This window comes from Primulina eburnea, chromosome 2 (genome assembly GCF_022965805.1).
Source record: "Primulina eburnea isolate SZY01 chromosome 2, ASM2296580v1, whole genome shotgun sequence".
NCBI classification, from domain to species: domain Eukaryota; kingdom Viridiplantae; phylum Streptophyta; class Magnoliopsida; order Lamiales; family Gesneriaceae; genus Primulina; species Primulina eburnea.
This window is the reverse complement of record NC_133102.1, coordinates 34,718,319-34,745,420: the sequence shown is the minus strand read 5'-3', so window position 1 is coordinate 34,745,420 and position 27,102 is coordinate 34,718,319. Positions and strand designations below refer to the sequence as shown.

The 27,102-nt window shown below is 36.9% G+C and overlaps 3 protein-coding genes across 3 annotated transcripts; 2 read left to right on the top strand and 1 right to left on the bottom strand.

Moving 5' to 3' along the window:
• The first annotated feature begins 6,092 nt into the window (after positions 1 to 6,092).
• Positions 6,093 to 6,605, top strand: LOC140824248 (secreted RxLR effector protein 161-like). Its single transcript, XM_073185844.1, has one exon. The coding sequence runs from the start codon at positions 6,093 to 6,095 to the stop codon at positions 6,603 to 6,605; it is 513 nt and encodes a 170-aa protein (XP_073041945.1).
• A 4,659-nt stretch (positions 6,606 to 11,264) lies between these two features.
• Positions 11,265 to 15,559, top strand: LOC140824246 (uncharacterized). The gene is made up of 10 exons (XM_073185843.1): positions 11,265 to 11,544; positions 11,803 to 11,871; positions 11,965 to 12,830; positions 13,008 to 14,030; positions 14,245 to 14,263; positions 14,307 to 14,423; positions 14,520 to 14,608; positions 14,725 to 15,016; positions 15,193 to 15,290; positions 15,530 to 15,559. Exons 1-10 carry the CDS (start codon positions 11,265 to 11,267, stop codon positions 15,557 to 15,559), a joined length of 2,883 nt encoding a protein of 960 aa, XP_073041944.1.
• A 9,582-nt stretch (positions 15,560 to 25,141) lies between these two features.
• LOC140824245 (uncharacterized) lies at positions 25,142 to 25,534 on the bottom strand. The gene has a single exon (XM_073185842.1). It carries the CDS (start codon positions 25,532 to 25,534, stop codon positions 25,142 to 25,144), a length of 393 nt encoding a protein of 130 aa, XP_073041943.1.
• Between the last annotated feature and the right edge of the window lie 1,568 nt (positions 25,535 to 27,102).

Here is a 27,102-nt window from a genome sequence, read left to right as displayed (position 1 = left end):
CCAAATGATAAACTGGAAAATTATTATTTATCGAAATGCACCTAGTAGAAATCTTCCTCATTAACTATCAACTACAAATATAATTGATATTGGTTTAAAAAGATACTAACATGACGTACATAACAATAAATACTAGTAAATTGAAATGATTTGAGCAAATACATCATTTTGGTTTGAGCAAATATGTCATTTTAATTCAGGAAGTTGATTTTCTAGTTCTTTCATTGCAGCATTCACCAAAAAATCAAAATCCATAATTTATTCATAGCGATTATGAAACAAATATCTTTGAAAGTAATCTAGTTGAAGTTTTTAAAACAACTTACCAATTTTCACAGTCAGATGATTCCATATTTTGCAATCTCCTTTTGAGCCCTTCACTTTTTATCAAACCATTTCCATAAACCTGCAATGTAGTAATTTCACTTCGAAGTATGACAGTACAGATTTACAGAATCTTTGATATTTGATGCCAAATGAATCATATATTTATAATTGAATGACCCTTCAAATATAATTGCACACTTTAGAGTCAGCTTCATATAGCTCAAAGGAAGTGCCTCTATTGCGAAACTCATTGAGTTCCTGGCACATCTCCTCGTATTAAGTCAATGTGTCTCTAACTGATATAGTTACCAGAGTAAACGGGAATAACACAAAGAACCATAAGATAATCACTCGCAACATCTCAGCAACAAAGGGCAAGGAAAACTTTGTGATCAAACAAAGTTGTACGTATTATATTCCTATAATTTATCAACGTGTTTAGGCAGTTATACAGATTTACGATGAATATGCATGACAAGGCAATATCATCGTGTAAACATAAAACATTTGTACAACTTCAGCATTAAAATATTTAAGTTTCGAGCTTACTCCAAGGCATTCCATCATCTGATAATAGGCCCTACCATGCAGAGGAGTATCGCCTTGTCTAGACTCTGAGATATATCTAGTTCTGAGGTTATACAAAGGCTCCAAAATAAGAAACAATACAAGCGCTTTTGCGGAGCCCCTTTTGCGGAAGTTCTTTCTTTCACATGAATGAATTGGGGATAGGTTTTGCTGCTTCCCTTTTTTTCCTTTTAATTAATTTTTTTTTTTTAGTTTTTTAATGTTTTTCAGAATGCTGGAAAAATAGATAAAATAAATGTTGGAATACTTGGGTTAAATAAATATTGGAGGAGGGAAAATATATGTTTCCCCCCATATAAAAAATTACATCAATTAAAAATGTCGGTATATGCCATTTATTGTTGTATAACTAAAAATGTCAGGATAACTAAATGTTGTAGTTATTATTTAAAATGTTGTAGTGATTATTTTTGAAAATAATGAGTTTTGAGGTGATTTTATACGCCGAGACGTAATTTTTATCGGCATAAGATTTTCATAAAAAATAGGAACTTTTTGACAACTCGGCTATTAATTTCACAAAATTTATAAAAAAATAATTTTACTAATCACTAATAGGGTTTATTGGGCCTAACTAACCTAGTTAATGGGCCTAAGCTATGATTAGTGTTTTAATTATTATTTAAAACCAAAAACCACCCCTTAACCAATCATAATTACACGCCCCACTCCCCCAAAGCATCTCAAACTCTTTTCCTTCGTCATCAAATGGCACACACAAGAATTACAAGAGGAGTTTCGAAATTGTCAAGGAAAATTCTAGCCAAGGTCGTTCGTCGTCGTTCGTCGCAATCGTCAACGTTTATTCACGCGTTAATAACGCAAAGGCACTTCATACTCTTTTCTTTACTCATCGTCACACCATATTATGTATTTAATTATGTATTGCAAGAAAAAAATTTGCACTCTGATGTATTTTATTTTTTATGCAAACATGAATCTTAAAGCATGTTGTTTTGATCCAGAATCATGATTTTATGTACATGGAAGGGCTTCCATGATAGGGGTTGATCAAGGGTTCTTTTACACGATTTATAGGAGTCCTAAGTCACACCATCACACTGCATACGAGACGGAATAGGCTGGAAACGAATTTGGATGTTGTTGTTGGCAGGGCTCGTGTTCAAGGGTTTAAGGTCCATGGCTTGGCTTTGGCTAGACCATGGCTGGCCCAGGGTCGTGCTTGGGTCAGGGAAAGATTCGCGGCTGGGGAGGAGTCCCAGCAAGCTAGGACTCCACCCAAGAAGCATCGCGCGTGTTCGCAAGGGTACAGCCACACAGGGAAGTAAGGGCTCAGACAGGGGGCTTCAGGCTGGGCTAGGTTAGTTCCTTAGGGTCCTAATAGGGTGCACAAGGGTATGGTTCAGGGGCTGGTCTAGTGGTTAGGGTCCTAGCATCGCAAAAAAAGAGTCCTAGTCTACAAGGGGTTCTCGGCCTATGGCATGTTCTGAGTTGTGACTTTGGTTTTGGGGCTAGGGTCAATTCCTAAGGGTTCTAAGGGTCCGGGAGGATTCCTAGAGGGGCTGGTTAGGGATCGGCTCATGGTGGTTCGGGTTTGGCTCGGGGAAAATCGAACATGGATCGAAGGGTCTTAGCTTGGTTCGAGAATTAGGGTTTCCTTAGGTTTAGAAGTTGAAACATGGCTCAAAGGTGGTCGAGTCGTGGTTCACGAGGGATAAATAATTATTGAAAGTCTAAGTTTTTAGTTTGGGAATTTTATATTAAAGATCGATTTCATCTGGGATTAAAACGCATTAATAAGTTATAATTAATGAATAAATTAAAAGCCATCAATTTAAGCTAAATAAAAATACGAGAAAATTAATGTAAGACTAAATAATTATTTGGGATGTTGTAGAGTAAACGGAATTAAGAGAATGTCAAAAACGTGAAATTTTTCGTCTAGGGGTCAAACGATAATTTAATACCAGAAAATTAGTGAATGTCACGACAGTGTCTTGAGTGCTATTTTATATGTTAATATGATTATTTTGCATGATAATTGAATTTTATGATGAACGGTAAAGTTAAAAGACATGTTTCATGTTTGGTTTAAAATAAAAATGTTATATGCATGTTTAAATTTTATAAGTGATGAAAATACGAAATGTTGAAGGAAATGAAGTAATTGTGACTAATACGATGATACACTGATACGATGATATGTTAATACGAACCGTGGTTACATGTAGATGGATCCATCGCCCCAATACAAATATGAATACAAAAGTCACAATTAACGATCTGAATTCAACGAAAATGAATACGTATATGAATATGATGAATACAAATATGTTTATGTTGAATATATATGATAAAAAGAAAATGTTTATGAAAAATGTTAATGTTTAAGTTTATGCATGTTCATGAAATGTATATGTTGAGTAAAAATAATTTCACTGGTGTGTTGAGTCTTTTAACTCACTAGGTGTGATTGATGCAGGTGATTATGATAATAATGATATTGGAGGTCTTGATGGTTGACTTTGCTAGACTGAAGGTGCACATAACTCGAGGACCAGCGCTAGTTTTCCGCACTAATCTTATGTTCATGATTTTTAAGATGATGTTAAAGATATTTTTACGAATTCTATTATGATTTTGAGTAGTTTTTGAGAGTTTGATAGATTTAGCTTTATTGCTAAGTTAGGATTTGAAAACGATTGACGATTTTATGTTTCTCAACTATTTCCTTTGGATTTTTAAATATAGTTAGTTGGTTATTTTTAAAATGGTGTCAAAAATATTTTATACATGTTTATATGTGTTCGGCTGATTCACGTGAGGGTTTCAAAAAGATTCTAGTACTTTTTAAGAAAACGAGTAGTGGACGTTTTAAAAACCGTGGGTAAAGTTAAGATTATCCATGACAAAATTATCATTAAAGATGTGCTTTTATTCGAAAATTTGTGTTATAACCTGATTAGCATAAGCCAAAAATTATGTGACAATAGTTATACCATTGAGTTTCAAAAGCACACATGCACTATTAAATATGATGTAGGCAATACTTTGTTGATTGGGCTTAGAGAGCAGAATAAATATAAGGCAAAATGGAATGATGACAGTTTAAATGCACCTACTTGTTTCATCGCATTAAATGGAAATAAGAATTGGCTTTGGCACAAACGACTTAATCATCTTAATTTCAAATCCATTGCCATTCTTAGCAAGCTTAAGTTGGTATCTGGTTTGCCGAACATTGACCTCGCAAAAGGTAGAATCTACAATGACTGTCAACTAGGTAAACAAGTTCGCTCAACCTTCAAGAATAAAGGACGAAACTTATCAGCTAGATGCCTGGAACTACTCCACATGGATCTGTTTGGACCCATACCAGTAATGAGGTTAGGGGGAAGAAATACACCATCGTGGTAATTGATGACTTCTCTCGGTTCACATGGGTAATATTCCTAAGTTCTAACTACCAAACCTATGCGCAGCTCATCAAACTTCTTAAGAGACTCCAAAACGAGAAAACTATAGCGGTGGAGAGGATCAGAAGTGATAGATGAACTGAATTTCTAAACCAATCTCTGTCATCTTATCTTGAAGATCAAGACAACAAGCATGAGCTCTCAGCTGCCAGATCACCAAAACATAGTGGAGTCGCAGAAAGAAGAAACTGCACTCTCAAGGAAGCAGCTAGGACTATGCTAGCAGAATTCGGAATCTCTTAGCGATCTTGGGTAGCGGCTGTCAATACTGCTTGTTATATTCAGAACCGATCCCTGATCAATAAGAATCATGAAAAGACTCCATATGAGATCTGGATCAGCAAGCAGCCAGAAATTGGATACTTTTGCATATTCTCTTGTAAGTGTTTAATCATAATAATGGAAAAACACACTTAACTGCATTTGATGTGAAAACTGATAATGTTGTCTTCCTAGGATATTCTGTAGTGAGCAAAGCATATAGAGTTTACAATCAAAGAACTCTAACTATTGAAGAATTCATATACATTGTATTTGATGAATCATCCATCTATCACGACAATAGTAGTAGCAGCATTCATGATTTAATTAATAAATTAGATGTTACTAACCTTGAAGCTAGCAGTGATGATGAAATAGATTTGAGAAGAACAAGCGAACATATCTTAGAACAAAGTCCAATTTCTCAAGAAAAAAATCATCAGATAAATGAACCGGTGAACAATCATCAACCAGAGATCATTCAAATAGAGGAGGAGACAATGGAACAAAAGGATACAACCACGCAAAAAAACAGAGCCAAATTCATATGGACCATGCCTCTGGTGGAAAAATGATCATCCACTCGAGCTGGTTATCGGTAACCCAAACACTCCTCTTAGAACCAGAAAACAAATGATTAATTAATTCATGCATGTTACTTTCGTTCTCAAATAGAACTTAAGAAAATCAGTGATGCATTGAATGATACCAACTGGATAGAAGCTATACGGGAGGAACTTAATCAATTCTAAAGAAGAAAAGTTTGGCACATAGTTCCTCGACCTACTAATTTGCATGTAATTGGCACTAGTTTGGTATTTAGAAACAAGATGGATGAAATCGGTTCAACAATTAGAAACAAAGCCAGATTAGTTGCACAAGGTAATAGACAGGAGGAAAGTATCGACTTTGATGAATCATTTGCCCACGTTGCTAGACTAGAAGCAATAAGAATATTTCTTGCATTTCCAGCATTCAAAGTTTTTAAGGTTTATCAAATGGATGTTAAGTCTGCATTATTAAATGGTTTTCTCAATGAGGAAATATACGTAGAATAACCACCTGGTTTCGTCAGTCACATTCATCCTGTTCATGTTTACAAATTAGATAAAGCATTATATGGACTAAAACAAGCACCAAGGGAATGGTATGATACTTTAACCAAATTTTGACTTGATCATGACCTCTCGATTAGAATGATTGACAAAACACTATTCAAATTTTCAAAAGATGATTATTCATTATTTGTGCAAATTTATTCTGAAGATATAATATTAGGATCAAATAATCCTAAATTGTGTGAGAGATTCTCTAAGATAATGTAGGAAAATTTGAAATGAGCACGATGAAAGAATTAAACTACTTTCTAGGGCTGCAAGTCAAGCAGTCAGAAAATGACATCTTCATTAACCAAGCTAAATATACAAAAGACATGCTAAAGAAGTTTGGAATTGAGAAATTCTCCAAGCTGCTACCCCAATGAGCTCATCTATCAAATTGGACAAAGATGAATGGGGAATCTCAGTAGACACAATAATGTACAGAAGATTGATTGGTTCACTACCATATCTGACCGCTATCCGGCCAGAAATCATGTTTGCAATTCGTTTATGTGCACGGTTTCAAGCTAATCTTATGCAATCTCATTTTACTGCTGCAAAACGTATCCATAAATATTTTAAAGGTACTACTACTGGGGGTCTTTGGTATCCCGAAGATTCAAGTTTTAATCTTGTAGATTATTCAGATGCAGATTATGCTGGTTGCAAAATTGACCGGAAAAGCACAAGCGGATCATGTCACTTCTTGGGCGATAGACTAATATCTTGGTTCAGTAAGAAACAAAAATCTATTGCCACATTAACCGCTGAAGTGGAGTACCTTACAGCTGGAAGTTGCTGTGCTCAAATGTTATGGATACAACAGCAGCTCAAAGATTATGGATTTCAAACTGCTGAATCTCCCATTTCAGTGACAACACTAGTGCAATAGACATTACATAAAACCATGTATTGCGCTCTCGGACAAATCATATCGACATAATACATCATTTTTATCCGAGAACATGTCATGAAGAAATAAATTCGTCTTGAATATGTCTCAACAAATCAACAGGCAGCAGACATATTCACCAAACCACTACCAGACGCTAAGTGCTCTTATTTTCCATATTTTTGGTTTAATTGATTTATCTTAGTCATTTTAACATTTTTATATGTTGATTCATTGCCAAGATTAAATGAAGGAATTAATAAAGCATTAAAGATAAAAAACAGTAAAAATAATAATTTTTTTTAATTGATGTAGTCGAGCTTTTACAACGGAAATTTCATCATCTACTGCCCCCTTCCAGAAGGCCAACTAAGTGGTTAAACCTCTAGTGGAGGTCCTCAGGAATTCCTCTAAGAAGAGAATCCTTCTCAGAACCTTCCGCTCCTTGAGGAGCATCAGCAGATAGACACCTTCATCCGTGAAGATTTCAGAAGTATGACCAATGCGAAGACGTCGCTGATACTTATTTTTTGTTTTGCCACTCGTTTCCTCGTGGAAACAAGTCCTTCCTCATGGAAGGACTGCAGATCCTAGATCTTGCTTCAGGTTGTTAGCGTCTTCTCCAAGACTCTATACTCTATCTTGAGCTTCATAGCAGCCACTATGGACAGCATGAACTCCTCTGCCAAATATGGTTGCTGAGAACTGCTCGCCTTATCCATATGTTCTTGCTTTGATAATGAAATTTTCAAGTGGTTTTGGGACTAACCAGTTTGCTCGTATTTATAGATTCAAACCATACAAAGATTCACCATCATTATTACTGACATGAGGATTTGAAGAGATTTATGTCCACCATTCATGGTTCATCTTCCGAGGATAAGCCCATTTAATGCATATATTTAGGGGGAAATATCGGTTCAGTCGATAAATCAATTGGTTAAAGAAAACATGTTTTCAACCGCTGAATTTTACAAATGAAAAAATCATATTTATTGAGTGGCTCATCCGCTTACCACCTAAAGCAACCGGTTGGTTTCTTTATGCAGAGCACGTTTCTCCAAGTCATTACGTAAAAATCACTCAACTCTTTGACAACACTATAAGACGTGACAGTTATCTTCTTAAAATTTGAAATAAATCATTATACTGCAGTATGAAATTTTTCAAATTTTAAAATCCCTCCACTGACAATCCTCCACGTGGACTGATATGTGGCTCTACGAACCAGACATACACACAAGAACCTTGCATTATCACTTTTATTCTAATATAAAATTTACTATCTTCATACTTGGTTCTTCTGAGAGATCGTCTTGTAGATTTTATCATCTTATTCACCATGCAAATGGCTACATCCATTACTCACAACACCATCGATGTCAACTTTGCATCTGTGCTCTCCATGACCAATAAGCCAATGCAAGCTATGATCCGAATGCTCAGATCTTCTGGCCTTCATTCTTTTTTGGGATACAGTGAGCAATACTTCGAGATCCTCTTGGAAGAATTCTTTGATACTAACTATATGGAAAATGGGGATATCATCTTTACTGATCAGGGAAGAAATCTTCGTATCACCCAGAGATGTTTGCTGATTAGTTTAAACTACCAGCTGTTGGAATCGCCGACTTTACTACTCTTCCAGAGGGAAACATTGAGCTTTGGAGAAGGGACTTCTCTATCTATCTGACTCCCTGATGTTGTCTCCAACGTGCTAAAAACGGATCTGAAGATCTAATTCAGACTGATGGAAGATACAGTGGCGAAGGGGATTCTCGCCAAGGCCGGTGCTTATGACAAGATAACTCTGGCAAAATTCCTTGTAATTTCCATCATCGCATCCAATCTTAAAATCAATTGGTCTGATGTCTTGTTCAAGCCATTCGTTGACATGATAAAGAAAGATCAGCAGTCTCAAGGTTTTTCAGTTCAAACTTTCCATTTGCTAATTCAGGAAGGATTCCAACCGGTGGGTATTGTTGAAGTTGTAAAGACCGAGTTATTTAACTAGACAACAGTTGAAAAGTTCATAAAGAAAAATCGTCCAATCGACGAGGAGATCGTTTATATCAAAACAGAGACTAGGTTGAATTTTTTAAGCAAAAGAAGAAGGATGTGACTGATAAGGCCAAATCTGGAAAAGATTTTAAGGATTTGATTTAATAATATTTGCCCTTATCTAATATTTTTTTATCCCTAATTATGTGCAAAATTGAATTAATAATTGGAGATGGGCTTAAAAAGAATACAGGGAGAGGCCCATTGAGAAAAATAAAAGGAAGAAAAGCGGACAGAAGGAAGCAGTGTCGTAACGTAAAGAGTGAAGGAAGGAGAGAAAGGGCAGAAGAGAAAGCTACTATGAAGTAGCACCAACGCGGAAGAAGGAAAAGAAGAGAGGAAGACAGAAGACTTTTGTTGGAGGAATTCCTCACACATGCTACAAATCACAGAGAATCTTTTTCCTTCCTTCTTAATCATGTTTTCTGCATTAAATTTAAAAACTGATTTTGACTTTTATTTTAAATTTATGGAGTAGATTTTTATAGACTAAGGCCATGATAGGGCCGAGACATATTATTTTTTGATGTTTTGAGTTTAATTCAATTAGATTATTTATTTTATTCATTGATTGATGTCGTTTATCACGTGTTCTTTTAATCTGACCAATTAAATTGAATATTTGTTGGTTAATCTAAAACCGGAAGGCGATAGTTTAATATTTGCTTCACACATCAATCAAAACATGGTTAAATTGACTAGAAATAGCATTCGATTTCAGTGTGCGACTTTAGGTTGAAAAACTAGAATTTCACAGCGATCTAATGCGGTTGAATCTAATTAACTTCAGTTAGGAATAATTGGACTGTTAGATTTAATTAGGTTTATTAATTTGAGGAATCGTTTAATAAATAATTTTGGGAATTCCGTCGTGAATTAAATAGATAATTTAATGAATGTGAACTTGACATGTAGATTATAAGTTGTCTCGGTACCGTTGTGCGTCTTAGTCGTTTTTAAATAATTTGAATTTTCGTCTAAATTAATAGTTTGAATTATTTTTGCTTTAGTTAATTTATTTAAATCGTGTTATTTAGTTTTGATTAATATATCTCCCATCATTTGAACTTTATTAGCCTAAATTAGGAAAAATAACTCATATTCTAGTAATTAAACATCGATCTCTGTGGGTACGATACCTGGACTCATCTCCAAATATTTAACTTGACCTAGTCCGCTTGTTAGATTTATTCCCAACCGAAATCATCGATCAAGTTTTTGGCGCCGTTGCCGGGGATTGAATTGTTTAATATTAGGATTTATTATTTTCTTGAGATTAGGTTTTATTTAATTTCGTTATTTTTACTCATATTCGTACATTTAAAGTTTGTTTATTTATTTTCAGGAATTATCTTACTGTACATGAGCCGTGCTAAAGGAAGGACAGAATTGGAGCCATTTGATCCAGAGATTGAGAATACTTTTCGATGGAGACGTAGAGCACAAAGGGAGAAATTCTCAGACTTTGACGTGGAAGAACAATTAAATCAAGAGGAGAAAGTTGAAACAGCAGGGATGGAAGTAATGGACAACGAGGAAGATGATCGCACTGTCTATGATCTTACTAGATAAACTACTTGAGGTTATGGTTCTAGCATAACTCGCCCTACTGTGGAAGCAAATAATTTTGAGTTGAAGCCATCCATCATTCAAATGATACAATATCAAGTGAGATTTGGAGGATCGTAGACCGAGGATCCTAATGCGAATCTGGAGGGATTTCTATCTATCTGTGATACAATCAAATTCAATGGAGTGAGCACAGATGCAATAAGATTGAGACTATACCCTTTCTCTTTGCATGGTGAAGCAGCAGAATGGCTTAGAGATCTACCAGCTGGTTCTATTACTACATGGAATGGTTTGGTGGAAATGTTCATGAATCAATATTTTCCACCCACCAAGCTAGCACAACTGCGTATGGATATATCATCTTTTCGCCAGAAGGATGGGGAGACATTACATGCAGCTTGTGGACGATTTAGAAAGATGTTGAGGAGGTGTCCTCAACATGGTTTCTCTTCATCTGAACAAGTTCAGATTTTCTATAACGGAGTAGATCCTTCCGTGCGTTCAATTCTAGATGCGGCAGCCAATGGTAGCTTATACAGGAAGACTCCACGAGTTGCACTTGAAATAATTTCAAATATGGCTGAAAATAGTGCGGGTTGGACAGATATTAAACGAGAAAAGAAGGCTGGAGTTCTTGAAATGGATGGGTTGAATGCACTTACTGCTAAGATTGATGGGTTGGCCCATCAATTCTCTCAGCTGAAATCAAATCAAGCAAATCAGGTCCAAGGAATATTCATCGAGGAACAACCCATCTTTGATGAAGAAGCAGTGAATTTTGTGGGGAACCAATGGAGACAGCAATCCAATCCATACAGTTCCACATACAATCCAGGATGGAAGAATCACCCTAATTTGTCTTGGAAGAATACGGAGAATTCCCTTAACCCAACACATATTCCTCCACTGCCCATTCCTCAACAAGTGAGACAACAAGGATTATTGGTACCTGCAGCACCTCCAGGATTCAAGCAAGAAGATTAAAGACCAATTTATGAGGATTTTATGATGAAACATGTTGTGGGAATGGAGACGAGACTGCAGAATCATGACGCTATCTTGCGAAGGTTGGATGCTCAAATGGGTCAAATAGCCAATCAATTAGCAAATCGACCCCTTGGAACACTACCAAGTGATACTGAGAAAAATCCGAAAGGAATGAATACAGTGAGTACAGTGATCAAGGCCAAGGAAGAGGAACCAAAGAGGCAGAATTCTACGGATATGGAGGCAAAGAATGATGGAGGAATGAAACAAAAAATGGAAGATGCTAAGGAACAGAACACTCAGATTACACGGAAGACAGGTAAGAAAGGTAAGGAATTTGATTCTAATGATAATATTGATATTAATACACTTCCTTTTCCACAAAGAGCAAGGCAACTACAATTGGATCAACAATTTTCGAAATTTCTTGAAGTTTTTAAGAAATTGCACATAAATATTCCTTTTGTAGAGGCTTTGGCTCAAATGCCTTCTTATGCTAAATTCTTGAAAGATATTTTGACTAAAAAATGAAAACTTGTTGATTTTGAAACTGTTAAACTTTCTGAGGAATGTTCAGCTATTTTGCAAAATAAATTACCTCCAAAGCTTAAGGATCCAGGTAGTTTCTTCATTCATTGCACTATAGGTAATTCTAATTTTAACAAAGCATTGTGTGATCTTGGTGCTAGCATAAATCTTATGCCTTATTCATGATTTGAGAAATTGGGGATTGGAGAAGTTAAACCAACCACTATTTCCCTTCAACTTGCTGATAGGTCTATTAAATATCCTAGAGGGGTTATAGAGGATGTTTTGGTTAAAGTTGATAAATTTATATTTCCAATTGATTTTATTGTGCTAGACATGGAGGAGGATCGTGAGATCCCCCTTATTTTAGGCCGTCCTTTCTTAGCTACTGGAAGAGCTCTCATAGATGTGCAAAAAGGTGAGTTAGTTTTGAGAATGAATGATGAGAAGGTAACTTTTAATGTTTTTCGTAGTATGAAATATCCTGGATCTTCTGATTGTTATAGAATAGATGCTATTGATGATATTGTTGAGTGTAGTGTGCAGGATACTTTGATTGAAGACCCACTGGAAAAGCTTTTGGTGAACCCAAAGTCCACGGAATCAGACAGAGAAGAGGTGGAGGAATGTGTGAACTACTTGGAGGGATCAAAGCCTTTGCCAAGATCGGTGAATTCGAAGATTGGGGAGCTTGGACATATTCCAAAATCACTTAAACCTTCCATAGAAGAACCCCCATTCCTCGAACTCAAACCACTTCCTCCTCATTTAAAATATTTATTTTTGAAGGAAGAACATAAACTGCCAGTAATTGTTTCTTCTTCCTTGACATGTGATGAGGAAGATAAGCTCTTGAGAGTGCTGAAGGATAACATATGTGCCATTGGATGGAGCATAGCTGACATCAAGGGAATAAATCCATCCATGTGCATGCACAAAATTTTAATGGAGAAGGAGCACTCTCCAACTATTCAACCTCAAAGGAGATTGAATCCAGCTATGCAAGAGGTCGTCAAAAAGGAGGAAATCAAACTCCTTGATGCATGTATGATCTTTCCTATATCTGATAGCAAGTGGGTAAGTCCTGTGCATGTTTCCTAAGAAAAGTGGAATCACTGTTGTTGAAAATGAAAATAACGAATTAATCCCCACTAGAACTGTGACTGGGTGGCGTTTTTGTATTGATTATCGCAAATTGAATGATGCCACAGAAAGGATCACTTACCCTTACCTTTTGTTGATCAAATGTTATAGCGTTTGGCAGTTCATGCTTTCTATTGTTTTTTAGATGGTTATTCTGGATATATGCAAATCCCCATAGACCCCGAAGATCAAGATAAGACCAATTTTACTTGTCTCTATGGTACATTTGCTTATAAAAGAATGCCATTTGGTTTGTGTAATGCTCCTGCTACTTTTCAACGTTGTATGATGTCGATTTTTCATGATATGGTTGAAAAGTATATTGAGGTCTTCATGGATGACTTTTCTGTTTTTGGTTCTTCCTTCGACTCTTGTTTGATTAATTTGTCAAAAGTGCTAAAGAGATGTGAAGAAAAGAATCTTGTACTTAATTGGGAGAAATGTCATTTCATGGTAAAGGAAGGAATTGTCCTTGGTCACAAAATTTCTGAAAAAGGTATTGAAGTGGATAGAGCTAAGGTAGAGATCATAGAAAATCTTCCTCCTCCCACTAATGTCAAAGGAATTCGTAGCTTTATTGGGCATGCAGGTTTTTATAGGCGATTTATCAAGGATTTCTCAAGTATTACTAAGCCTTTAACTAATTTGCTAATGAAAGATGTTCTTTTTGTTTTTTCTGAGGATTGTTTACAAGCTTTTCAGGTATTAAAGCAAAAGTTGACCACCACTCCGATCATTGTTGCACCAGATTGGAATCTACCGTTTGAACTCATGTGTGATGCAAGTGATATTGCTTTAGGTGCTGTTTTGGGGCAAAAGATGTACAAATTCTTGCATGTAATCTACTATGCAAGCATGACACTTTCAGGAGCTCAATTGAACTACTCCACCACAGAAAAAGAGTTGCTGGCTGTTGTTTTTTCTTTGGACAAGTTTCAACCATACCTTGTAGGGAGTAAAGTGATAGTCCACACGGATCATTCAGCTTTGAAATATATCTTAAACAAGAAGGATGCCAAGCCAAGATTGATAAGATGGATCCTTCTACTGCAAGAATTTGACATAGAGATCGTGAATCGCAAGGGGACTGAAAACCAAGTTGTCATCTATCGAGATTGGAGAAGCCCGAGGAAGGTAAGTATGTAATTAGAGATGAATTCCCTGACGAGAAACTTTATGTCATCTCTAATTTACCATGGTATGCTGATTTTGTCAATTATTTGTCATGCAAATTTATTCCTTCTCATCTTACATATCAGCAGAAAAAGAAGTTCTTTTCAGATTTAAAATATTATCTTTGGGAAGATCCTCTTTTGTTTAGAATTTGTGCAGATGGCATTATTCGTAGGTGTATTCCAGCGGAAGAGGTAAGTTCTATACTTTCTCATTGTCATAGTGGTCCAACTAAAGGACATTTTGGGGCAAGTAAAACTGCTACAAAAATCCTTCAAGCTGGATTCTACTGGCCTACACTGTTCAAGGATGCACACACTTATGTTTTGAATTGCAATGAATGCCAACGTGTTGGTAATATTTCAAGGAGACACGAAATGCCATTGAATAATATTTTAATCTTTGAATTGTTTGATGTGTGGGGAATTGATTTCATGGGGCAATTTCCAGATTCCTTAGGAAATAAATATATTTTGGTGGCTGTGGATTACGTATCCAAGTGGGTGGAAGCAAGTGCTTGTAGAACCAATGACTCTAAGGTTGTATCCAATTTTTAAAGAAAAATATTTTTGCAAGATTTGGCACACCTAGAGCCATTATTAGCGATGGGGGAAAACACTTTTGTAATCGTTATTTTGAGTCTCTGTTAACTAAGTATGGGGTCACGTACAAGGTGACAACACCTTATCATCCTCAAACTAGTGGTCAAGTAGAAGTGTCAAATAGGGAGATTAGGAAAATTCTTGAGAAGACCATTGGATCTTCGAGGAAAGAATGGGCTAGTAAATTGGATGATGCATTATGGGCATATAGAACATCATTCAAAACCCCTATAGGAACTTCTCCTTTTCGTTTGGTCTATGGAAAAGCTTGTCACCTTCCTGTTGAACTAGAGCATAGGGCATTATGGGCTACCAAATTTTTGAACTTTGATGTGCAAACTACAGGTTATCAGCGTCTTCTACAACTCAATGAGCTATAGGAATTTCGTCTTGATGCATATGAGAATGCGAAAATCACAAGGAAAAGGCAAAGAAGTGGCATGATGCAAGGATTGTGCAAAGGGAATTTGAGTCTGGACAAAAAGTTCTTCTTTATAACTCTCGTTTGAAACTCATGCCAGGTAAACTTCGCTCCAAATGGTCCTGGCCTTTTACTGTTACTGAAGTTTTTCCCTTTGGTGTTGTAGAAATCCGTGGAGATTCTGGAAATCCCTTTAAGGTGAATGGACATCGACTGAAAATTTTTCATGAAGGAATTGTGGAGCAAGAGGAGCCAAGTACTCCTTTGCACGATCTAATCTAATCTATAAAGGGATTTGTCTAGCTCTAGACCAGAAATTTAACGCTTACTGGGAGGCAACCCAGTGATTTATTTTATTTCATTTCGTTTTGTTTATTTATTTTTCTTTTACTTTTTCAGTCTATTAGGTTAATCCTCTGTGATTTTGGTGTGTGTAGGGAATATTGGAATGCAGTAAGATGACTTAGACTCTAGAAAGGCTAAACTGTTGAAATACAAGATTTCCAGCAGTGAGGAATTCTACCATCCCTATGTACCACTCCATGGAACTTAAAACACACTGCCAAGGAAGTGTTCTCTTACTATTCTACATCCAAATTCTATATTCTTTTTGAATGGTATGACACTGAGGGCAATGTAAATCTAAAGTGTGGGGGGAATTTGTGTTTTGTTTCACGACATCACACTTAGTATGTGCTTTAATGTTTAATCCTCGAGCATGAAAATTTTTCTGGTTATTCTTTGAGAAACTGCACTTGTGATTACATGACACACTAATTGATTTTCTAAATTTTTGATCACTCAAGAGATTGAATCGCACCTAGAATTGATTGAGATGAGCTGTAGTTGTAGCCTAATGATTTGAGCACAAACTAGTTTTGTCATACTTTGAGACATCATCTATCCACTTTAAGTCATACTTATATGAATTAATTGTGAATTGGCAAGAGGTGTGGTCATGAAAAAAAAAGAAGAAGAAAAAAAACAATCTAGAACTTGTCTGATTATCCTTCGAGGAGAAAATACGGAGGAGAATGACTTAGGGATAATTTAGGCGATCTTTGGACCGTTTGAGCCTTTCGAGCCTACCCAATGCATCATTCATATCCCTAGTATTCCGTTTTGAGCCTAATAAATCGAATGGAGTGTGTCAAAGACATACAATTAGCCACCATTCGTATTCCATCCCACATCAACTACCCAATTTTAGCTCATACACTATTCTTCTACCTTAATTTTGAGAGAAATAAACCCTTTAGCACGTTAAAATTTTCAATAACTCTCATGTGCTGATTGATAAGAAAAATTGGAGGAGTTTGAAAAAAAAATCATGAAGAAATGAGAAAGGAGTTGATGAGAAGATATATATAATTATAAAAGAAAAGAAGGAGGATTGAACGTTGTATGATGTGGTGATTGAAAAACCTAAAAGGGAATGTTGTTGAAGATCGAAAAAACATATGGGGGAATATGAATGAAAGTACAAGGAAGATGAAAAAGTGAGGTGGATGAAAGATGAAATTCCATAAGGGAAGGAAGATAAGAGATGAAAGAGTGCGCTGTATGATTAAATTGTTTATTTTCTCTCATTTTGAATCTCCCTACCTTTATTGTAGCCGTGAGACGTGGCCTAACGTTATAAGCATAAAAAGACCTATTGACCGGGACATATTCTTCCAACATTTAGTGGAAGAAAATATGAAAGATAAGCTTATGGAGAGTTTCTTTGAAAAAAAAAATCAGAAAATATGAGCACTCCTTGTACTAAAACACCTTTGAGGAATATGAGTTTTGACTTCCACACAACACACGTGTCATTATTTTGATCTTTTCTAGTGAATGCTTGAGTTTTAAAGTTGCAACGAAAGTGAATATGATTTTCGAATTGTGATATTTTGATTGAGTGTGACGGAATTTGGTAGGTTGAAAAGTGTTGATTGTGTCATTTGTTGTGGTGAATCATTGAATATTCCTTCATAATATTTTTACTCTTTTGATTTGCTCGAGGACGAACATAGGCTAAGTGTGGGGAGATTGATAAGGCCAAATCTGGAAAAGATTTTAGGGATTTGATTTAATAATTTTTGCCCTTATCTAATATTTTTTATCCCTAATTACGTGCTTAATTGAATTAATAATTGGAGATAGGCTTAAAAAGAATACAGGGAGAGGCCCATTGAGAAGAATAAAAGGAAGAAAAGCGGACAGAAGGAAGCAGCGTCGTAACGTAAAGAGTGAAGGAAGGAGAGAAAGGGCATAAGAGAAAGCTACTGTGAAGTAGCACCAGCGCGGAATAAGGAAAAGAAGAGAGGAAGACACAAGACTTTTGTTGGAGGAATTCCTCACACATGCTACAAATCACAGAGAATCTTTTTCCTTCCTTCTTAATCATGTATTCTGCATTAAATTTAAACACTAATTTTGACTTTTATTTTAAGTTTATGGAGTAGATTTTTATAGACTAAGGCCATGATAGGGCCGAGACATATTATTTTTTGATGTTTTGAGTTTAATTGAATTAGATTATTTATTTTATTCATTGATTGATGTCGTTTATCACGTGTTCTTTTAATCTGGTCAATTAAATTGAATATTTGTTGGTTAATCTAAAAGCGGAAGGCGATAGATTAATATTTGCTTCACACATCAATCAAAACATGGTTAAATTGACTAGAAATAGTATTCGATTTCAGTGTGCGACCTTAGGTTGAAAAACTAGAATTTCACAGCGATCTAATGCGGTTGAATCTAATTAAATTCAGTTATGAATAATTGGATTGTTAGATTTAATTAGGTTTATTAATTCGAGGAATCATTTAATAAATAATTTTGGGAATTCTGTCGGGAATTAAATAATTAATTTAATGAAAGTGAATTTGACACGTAAATTATAAGTTGTCTCGGTACCGTTGTGCGCCTTAGTCGTTTTTAAATAATTTGAATTTTTGTCTAAATTAATAGTTTGAATTATTTTTTCTTTAGTTAATTTATTTAAATCGTGTTATTTAGTTTTGATTAATCTATCTCCCATCATTTGAACTTTATTACCCTAAATTAGGAAAAATAACTCATATTCTAGTAATTAAACATCGATCTCTGTGGGTACGATACCTGGACTCATCTCCAAATATTATAACTTTACCTAGTCCGCCTGCTAGATTTATTCTCAATCGAAATCATCGTTCAGTGACTCCCAAAGACACTAAAAAAAGTTGGTTTTGAAATCCAGCTAAGATAAAGACTCAAAGGATGATTTACCGGTTTCCCAAGTTTTTAAGAAGAAACGGATAGAAAATCCCAAAGCGGCAAAAATCAAGATGATCAAGCATCTTTCAGCACTTTTGATTCTTCCTCCAATTCCCGCAATCAAAGCAACAAAACTCAAAGGGATCAAGATTGCTGAACTAGAAATTACATCCTCCTACTTAGGCATTCCTCACCTTCACCCGACAGAAATGGGAAGAAAATTGTTAGGTCGGGAAAATCCTCTAAAAATGTGATGTGCTGCAATAGTTCATGTTCTAATAATGTTTACACCGGTGAATTAGATCGATTTTGAAATAAAATCAATCGGGAAATACTCAAAATAATCATTCGTTAAGAAAACACTGATATATTTTATATATCATGTGCTACCGAATAACTGAAAATTACATAGGATCGGTTTTGGCTTATATCAGTTCAGTTATGGATAGAACTAAACTGATATCAGTTGGACTGATCAAATCAGTTAAGAACAAAAAAAAATCAGTTAAAAAGAAATAACACAAGATATGTTTATGGATATTCAAAGACTTCAACTGCTCCTACGTCATCCCTTCTACAACCTTGAGTAGGATCCACTAGAAGACTTTGATTAATTACATTAATTGTAATAACCCACCCAGCTTAGGACTTACCCACTGCCTAACTGAACTCCTAGACTAGGCTAGACTGAAGGCAGGACCTTCCAGACAACACTTGTTTAACGTCAGTGTGTCAGAAACTATATACACATGTTTTACGTTTGTGTGCAAGACGGGATTTGAGTGGTGGTGTGTGTGTGAGAACTGATATCTAAAAACTACCCGAAAGGTGTTCTCACACACTGAGGGAAATAGGCTTCTAATCTAAACTGAAAAGTGTTCCCTCTGGGCTGATTTCTTCTTCAAAGTTGATAAGCATTATGCGTGCCCCTGCTTCTTTCTGATGAACACACTCTGTGTATATCATGTGTGTATCATCATCTCTGTCTTCACTGATCTTCATCTTCTATTTATAGGCGAGTGACTAATCGTCCTGTGAGACTCAATGATTGTATCCATTGCAGTTTGAATTTGTTCCCCCAAATAGATATCTGGAATGATTGGCTTCAAGCGCTGCTGCAACGTCTCTTATTGTACTATGATCGTACAATGCTTTTGTACCTTTGTGCACAGCTGGATTAAAATTGTCGTATCTGCAAACGGGTAAGCTCTGAAATGATGTTTTGAACTGGTCAGTTGAATTGGTCTTGAACTGGTAAGGTGAAATCAGTTGACTCGTCAGCAAAACTGATTTCACTGATTCAGTTGAACTGGTCAGTTGGGCTCTTCATCAGTTGAACACTTAATCAGCCGGTCGAGCTTCTGAGGGTCTTCTGCTGAACCACCTATCAGCTGGACAATCAGTTGAACTGCCCTTGATACTTCAGTGAAACTGGTTCAGTTCGATCAAGCAGTTGGCACTTTCAGTTTGCGTCTCCGTAGCTTCAGTTTAAGCTTGGTAACTGATCAGTTCGAAGTCTGATATGTTGGAGTTTTTGCGCACATAGGTAAACTCATTAGAAACAAATAAAAAAGTTTTGTTAACATCAAAAAAAAGATGGAGAACATGAAATGTTCCAACAATCTCCCCTTTTTGATGATCACAAAACTTGAACAGTTAAAGTGATTTAAAATAAATTTAAACAGTCAATAACTCTCCCGCTTTGTGAGAATAAAAAATATTTAAAAACAATGAAAAGAATAAAAAAAACTTTCAGTCCGAGGGATAGAAGAAATATAAGCTCCCTCTCAACAACTGAATAAAACGATTTGAAAACAATTTTTCAGTTCGAGGGATAACAAGTTTAAAATCATTTTTAAAGAATAGCACCCCCTTAAGAACTGAATTAAAAAAAAAAAACTCCCCCCCCCCCCAAAAAAAATATAACCGTTGCGCAATTTTTAAAAGAAATTTAAGCAATAAACACTCAAGCAGTTAAGGCAACGAATAAACTGGAAAATCTGTTCAGTTACATGCAAACAAACTGGATACACATGACATTATTTTAATCCATTACGCGTCACTTGTATTAATATAAAGCACAACATCTTATGTAAGGGAATTGCTACTACACTTAGCAAATATCAAATAACATCAAGTATCAGTCAGTTTATATAAAATGGAACTGAGTGTACCAACAATTGGTCACCTAGAATTCTTGGAATGCTAAATCGATTTTGAGTTTCTTTTGCCATAAGAACAGCTAATTGCCTTGGACTTGATCTCTGTGTTGGCTAACTGGTCTTACTGATGCAAACTGGACTCAGCTGATGCTGAACCGCAATGATCAACTACTAGGATCTGATATGGCAATGAAGTGACGGTACTTCTGATGATTAAGCTCCACTTAACTCATCAGTTTCAGCTGGTTGTTGGGTTTCGTCTGTTGATCAATTGAACTAGTAAGCTGGCAACTGAAATCTTGTCTGCTGATCAGTTTAGCTATTCTATTGTCATTTGAACTTAGAAATCCTGCAAACATCTAAACAACAAAATATCACATCAAACATTAAATATTATCAGAGGGTTTAGAAAACCATTTTAAAACATTTTAAAACACATTTTAAAAGAAATATCAGTTTTCAGATGTCTTTCTTAGAACAGCTAGCTCCGATAACAATTGTTAGGTCGGGAAAATCCTCTAAAAACGTGATGAGCTACAATAGTTTGTGTTCTATGAATGTTTACACCGATGAATTAGATCGAGTTTGAAATAAATCAAGCGGAAAATACTCAAAATAATCATTCGTTAAGAAAACACTGAAATATTTTATATATCATGTGCTATTGAATAACTGAAAACTACATGAGATCATTTCTGGCTTATATCAGTTCAGTTATGGATAGAACTTAACTGATATCAGTTGGACTGATCAAATCAGTTAAGAACAAAAACAATCAGTTAAACAGAAATAACACAAGATATGTTTATGGATGTTCGGAGACTTAAACTGCTCATACGTCACCCCTTCTACCACCTCAGGTAGGATCCACTAGAAGACTTTGATTAATTACATCAACTGTAATAACCCACCCAGCTTAGGACTTACCCATTGCCTAACTGAACTCCTAGACTAGACTGAAGGCAACACCTTCCATTCAACACTTGTTTAATATCTGTGTGTCAAAAACTACATACATATGTTTTATGTCAGTATGCAAGACGGGATTTGAGGGGGTGTGTGTGTGTGTGAACTGATATCTGAAAACTACCCTAAAGGTGTTCTCACACACTGAGGGAAATAGGCTTCTAATCTAAACTGAAAAGTGTTTCCTCTGGTCTGATTGCTTCTTCAAAGCTGATAAGCATTATGCGTGCCCCTGCTTCTTTCTGATGAACACACTCTGTGTATATATAACGTGTATATCATGTGTATATCATCATCATCTATGTCTTCACTGATCTTCATCTTCTATTTATAGGCGAGTGGCTGATCGTCCAGTGAGACTCAATGATTGTATTCGTTGCAGTTTGAATTTGTTCCCCCAAATAGATATCTGGAAAGATTGACTTCAAGTGCTGCTCCAACGTCTCCTATTGTACTATGATCGTACAATGCTTTTGTACCTTTGTGCACAGCTGGATTAAGCTTGTCGTATCTGCAAACTGGTGAGCTCCTAACTGATGTTTTGAACTGGTCAGTTGAATTGGTCTTCAACTGGTGAGATGAAATCAGTTGACTTGTCAACTGAACTGATTTCACTGATTCAGTTGAACAGGTCAGTTGGGCTCTTCATCAGTTGAACACTTCATCAGCTGACCGGGCTTCTGAGAGTCTTCTGCTGAACCACCTATCAGCTGGACAATCAGTTGAACTGCCCTTGATACTTCAGTGGAACTGGTTCAGTTCGATCAAGCAGTTGGCACTTTCAGTTTGTGTCTCGATAGCTTCAGTTTAAGCTTGGTAACTGATCTGTTCGAAGTCTGATCAGTTTCAGTTTCTGCGCACTTCGGTAAACTCATTAGAAACAAATAAACAAGTTTTGTTAACTGTTCCAACAAAAATGTTGGTCGATGAGCCACTGCAGAACAATCCATTCATACTGCCATTGTCCTGATCAGCGAATGAGTCAATGAGATCGTTCAGAAGAAAATGGAAATGTTTGACAAATGGGTTGAATTTCAACGGTTACAACTTTCGATTCGGTTCTTCAAATCGAAAAGATCAAAGCTGAAATGTCTACTTATTTAAATATGCAAAAAAATAAATTTAGATCATATTTTTGAAATAATGCTTAAACATTTTGAATGCATGCGCTCTACAGAAAAATATAACATTTAAAAATGACCTTAAATATTTGACAGTAAAAAAATAGTGCAGTTTAAAATAACCAAACTGATCCAATATTTTACGCAAACATAAACGAATAAAAATATTAAAATCATCAACATATTAAAATTTCCATCTCCTCTCAAATCTCATAAATCACATTGCGAAAAACAAGTGGTCCTCGGGTCGTGTCACCGTATCAGGTCTGCCTACTCAGAGTTCGGCAACTCCAGTCCCCTCATCATCAAGCTCACCTGCATCACACATTCCTAGTGAGTATAAAGACTCAACTCACCTGTACCAGAAATAACAAGTACATATACATGGCACACATGATTAAAAAATACCATGATCAACGTATACTTCGTGAACTTTAAAGCATGAACATTAACGTGTTGTATAAGCTCAAACATGTCAAAGCATAACTCATCATGTCATCATATACATATACATTTTTTTTAATTGAATTCAGTTCATTAGTTGTGACTTTCGTATCAACTATATTTGATGGATCCATCTACGTATAACCACGATACCAGACGGCGGGGACATCAATGATAGCATTACCCATCCACTGAGCCTTGGACTCATCATGTCATCGTATACGTATACATCGTCAGTCACAAACAATTCTCATCGTTCAAAAAACATCATCATATTCACCACTTATTAAAAACATGAATTCACGTAAATGTTTCCTTAAAACCAAGCATTCACCGTATTTATCATAATTTCATAAAAAAATCATAAACATGATAAAATATGCTTAGGGAGCTGAAAGGACCAAAATCTCTCCCCGAGTGTAAAATGACCTTTTTGCCCCTGGAAACCAAAAATGACCATTTTACCCCTGGACCTCTAAAATTTGACCCGAAGCTTACCAAACTCCTTAAAACATCCCAAAAATTTTTGACAGTATTTCTTAGACGTAAAATCGAGCTCATTTTATAATTTAATTGATTTTTTTTAAAACTTGGACCGAGGACCCTGTTTTAACCCGATTCAACCCGAAACTTAACCAAATTTTCCCCAACTTTTTACCACACCATATAAAAATCTAAAAAGCCATAAACCATCAAGACCATAATCCTAGAACCCTCGACCAGACATTGAAATCTTCCACATGATCGGCACTACGACGTTCCTACAAACCCTAACACACCTAGTCGCATGATTATCGATCCTAGCCAAGATCCAATATGTCTAGTGCCTATCCAGCTATGTTAGAGCCATGTCCGAACCAAAGAGACTCCTCTTGGACCATCTTAACTAATCCTACTAACCCGCCACCCGCACCCTGCACAACCGAACTCATGACCAACATCCGAGCCACTTCTCACCCTACTCCCTTCGATCCGCTACAAAACCAGTGATTCCCGGCTCTCTCCAAGACCTGTCACGGACCCAAGTGGGTCAGCACCTTGGCCAAGATCGTTCCATGCATCAATGCGACTACATTTCTCTCGATCTACTCAGCAAACGCAATCACACGCTCAGGCCATCTACCCCTTCGCCCAAACTCGCTTCGATGAGGTCTGCAACTTTCTTCCCTCAAGAAACTCGACACCTACAGACCCTTAACAACGCAGTACATCAGACCACTTGCACAGATCACAACAAAGCGTGAGAGTTGAAAAAAGAAGGATCCATGATTTACCCCAAAATCGAAAAAAACTCCATTCTATGCTTTAGATCGAAAAAGCCTTAAAAAATGAACACATAACTGATATAACATATAAGATGCAGAAATAATATTACGTGGCATGCCTTGATGAAATTTACGCAAGAACGTCGAAGAAACGAGCGTTGGGGAAGCGCCGGGGGAATTTTCCTGAAAGAATTGTGCTTGGCCAAAGCTTTTCAGCTGTGGGATTTTCTGAAACCGAGAGAATGAGAGCTGAGTGGAGGGGGTTTCGGTTGGTGTAAAGAATATTAGGTTTAGGGTGAGTTTAAGGGGTAATTAAAAATGATAAGTATGCACTAATGGGCCCTAGGAATTTTTAAAAGAGGTTTCAATCCCAATAAGCTTAAAATTATGCTCATTAAGTCCAAACACACTCCTAGTAAATATTATGTTTTGGTAAGTTATTGAAAATATTATTCGAACCCTCAAAAAGTCCACTGCTTCGATAAAATTTGCGTACCGCTGAAAAATATGCTCTGGTGGGTAAAAATACGCAACAAATCCCATTTCTTAAAAAATACATTTAAAACACCTTATATTAATTAATAAAAATTAACCATGTAATAACAATAAATTTTCTGATAATTCTCCAGTCTCCGTTCCTTGTTCGAGAGCGAAATGCTTTTAGAAACCCAATGCATGAACTTTTAAAATTTCATGAAATGAAATCTATCATGCAATAATTATGCATAAAAATAATTAAACACATAATTAAATAAAATCCTAGATTGCATGCATTTAGGTTACATGAATTAAATTCCTGGACCTTACAATTCTCCCACCCTTAAATAAAATTTCGTCCTCGAAATTTAGAACGTATCGAATAACTCCGGGTATCGACTTCTCATCTCGGTCTCGGTTTCCCAAGTAGCCTCTTCTTCGGAATGATTCAACCACTTGACCTTGACCATTTGGACCACCTTGTTCCGGAGCCTTTTCTCCTGTCTGTCTAGTATCTGAGTGGGTTTCTCCTCGAATGATAGGTGCGGTGTCAGCTGCAGTGGCTCATAGTTAAGCACATGTAAAGGATTCGACATGTACTTCCGCAGCATGGAGACGTGGAACATATTATGAACTCCCGCCAGATTCGGAGGTAATTGAACTATGTATGCAAGTGTCCCAACTCTCTCTAGGATCTCGAATGGCGTGATGAATCTAGGGCTGAGCTTTCCTTTCTTCCCAAACCTCATCACACCTTTCATCGGTGCGACTTTCACAAAAACATGATCCCTATTGCGAACTCAAAATCTCGCCACCTCTGATCTGCATAACTCTTCTGACGGCTCTGAGCGGTCCTCGTCCTGTCTCGATCCCTGCCCACTAACTCTTTTGTCTGCTTTACAATGTCAGGACCCAACTCTGCTCGCTCACCCAACTCATCCCAATAAACTGGAGACCTACACTTTCGCCCGTAAAGTGTCTAGTATGGAGCCATACCTATCGATGCCTGGTAGCTGCTGTTGTAGGTTAACTCCACAAAAAGTAACTTTGGCTCCCAGTTACCCTGGAAGTCGTTAATGTAAGCTCAGAGTAGGTCCTCTAGAATATGGATCACCCTCTCTGACTACCTGTCTTTATGAGGATGAAAAGCAGTACTTAACAATAGCTTCGTACCCAACGCATGATGGAGACTTTTCCATAATGCAGACGTGAATCTCGGATCCCTGTCTTACATGATGAACACTAGAATCCCGTGCATTCTGACTATCTCTCTGATGTACAGCTCTGCGTACTGAGTCATGGTGAATGTCTTCCTGATCGGTAAGAAATAAGCTGATTTAGTGAGCCGATCGACAATCATCCAAATGGCATTGAATCCTCTTATAGTCCTTGGAAGCCTTGGCACAAAATCCATGGAGATATTCTCCCACTTCCACTCGGGAATAGGGAGTGGTCTCAGCTTCCCAGCAGGTCTCAGATGTTCTGCCTTGACCTGCTGACAAATCAAACACTCGGAGACGAATCTCAGAATATCTCGCTTCATGCTCGGCCACCAATAAAGAGTCTGTAGATCCTTATACATCTTCGTACTCCCTAGATGAATGGAGTACGGGGTGTTGTGCGCCTCGCTCAATATATCTGCTCGAAGTGAATCGCTGTCAAGAACCCATAGGCGGTCCATATATCTGACTATGCCGTCCACAATTGTGTACAGTCTCTGGCCCTTAGCCTCATCCCTCTATCTACAGTTCAGTAACTGCTCGTCAGAATCTGCCTTGCTCGAATTCTGTCTCTCAGATTCGGCTGTACTGCCAGAGTAGCAAGATTCGGGGTCTCGCCCTTGGCATAACTGCGAGCTCAAATATCTGAATCTCAGCCTGTAGTGGTCTCTGCACCGACAAATGAGCAACCACTGTGTGCTTCCTGCTCAAGGCGTCCGTAACCAGATTAGCCTTACGCGGATGGTAGCTAATGCCACAATCATAGTCCTTCACCTGCTCAATACATCTCCTATGTCACATATTCAGCTCTTTTTGTGTGAAGAAGTAGTTCAGGCTCTTATGGTCAGTAAAAATCCTGCACTTCTCCCCAGACCGATAGTATCTCCAGATCTTCACGGCAAATACCACTGCTGCTAGCTCGAGGTCATGAGTCGGATAATTCCCCTCAAGGAACTTCAGCTGTCTGGACGTGTAGGCTATCACTCTGTCCTACTGCATCAGAACCGCGCCCAAACCGAGCTTCGATGTATCTGTATAAACCACAAACTCTCCCCGCCCTGATTGGATAGCTAGTACAGGTGCAGTGGTCAACGCTAGCTATAATCTGT

Bases quoted from the DNA above. Each gene is read 5' to 3' on its own strand.
- LOC140824248 (XM_073185844.1), top strand. From the start codon at position 6,093: ATGAGCTCATCTATCAAATTGGACAAAGATGAATGGGGAATCTCAGTA.
- LOC140824246 (XM_073185843.1), top strand. From the start codon at position 11,265: ATGGAGACGAGACTGCAGAATCATGACGCTATCTTGCGAAGGTTGGAT. The intron at 15,017-15,192 runs GTTATCAGCGTC...AACTCATGCCAG, and splicing joins CTTTGATGTGCAAACTACAG to GTAAACTTCGCTCCAAATGG. The intron at 15,291-15,529 runs GTGAATGGACAT...TGGTGTGTGTAG, and splicing joins ATTCTGGAAATCCCTTTAAG to GGAATATTGGAATGCAGTAA.
- LOC140824245 (XM_073185842.1), bottom strand. From the start codon at position 25,534: ATGAAAGGTGTGATGAGGTTTGGGAAGAAAGGAAAGCTCAGCCCTAGA.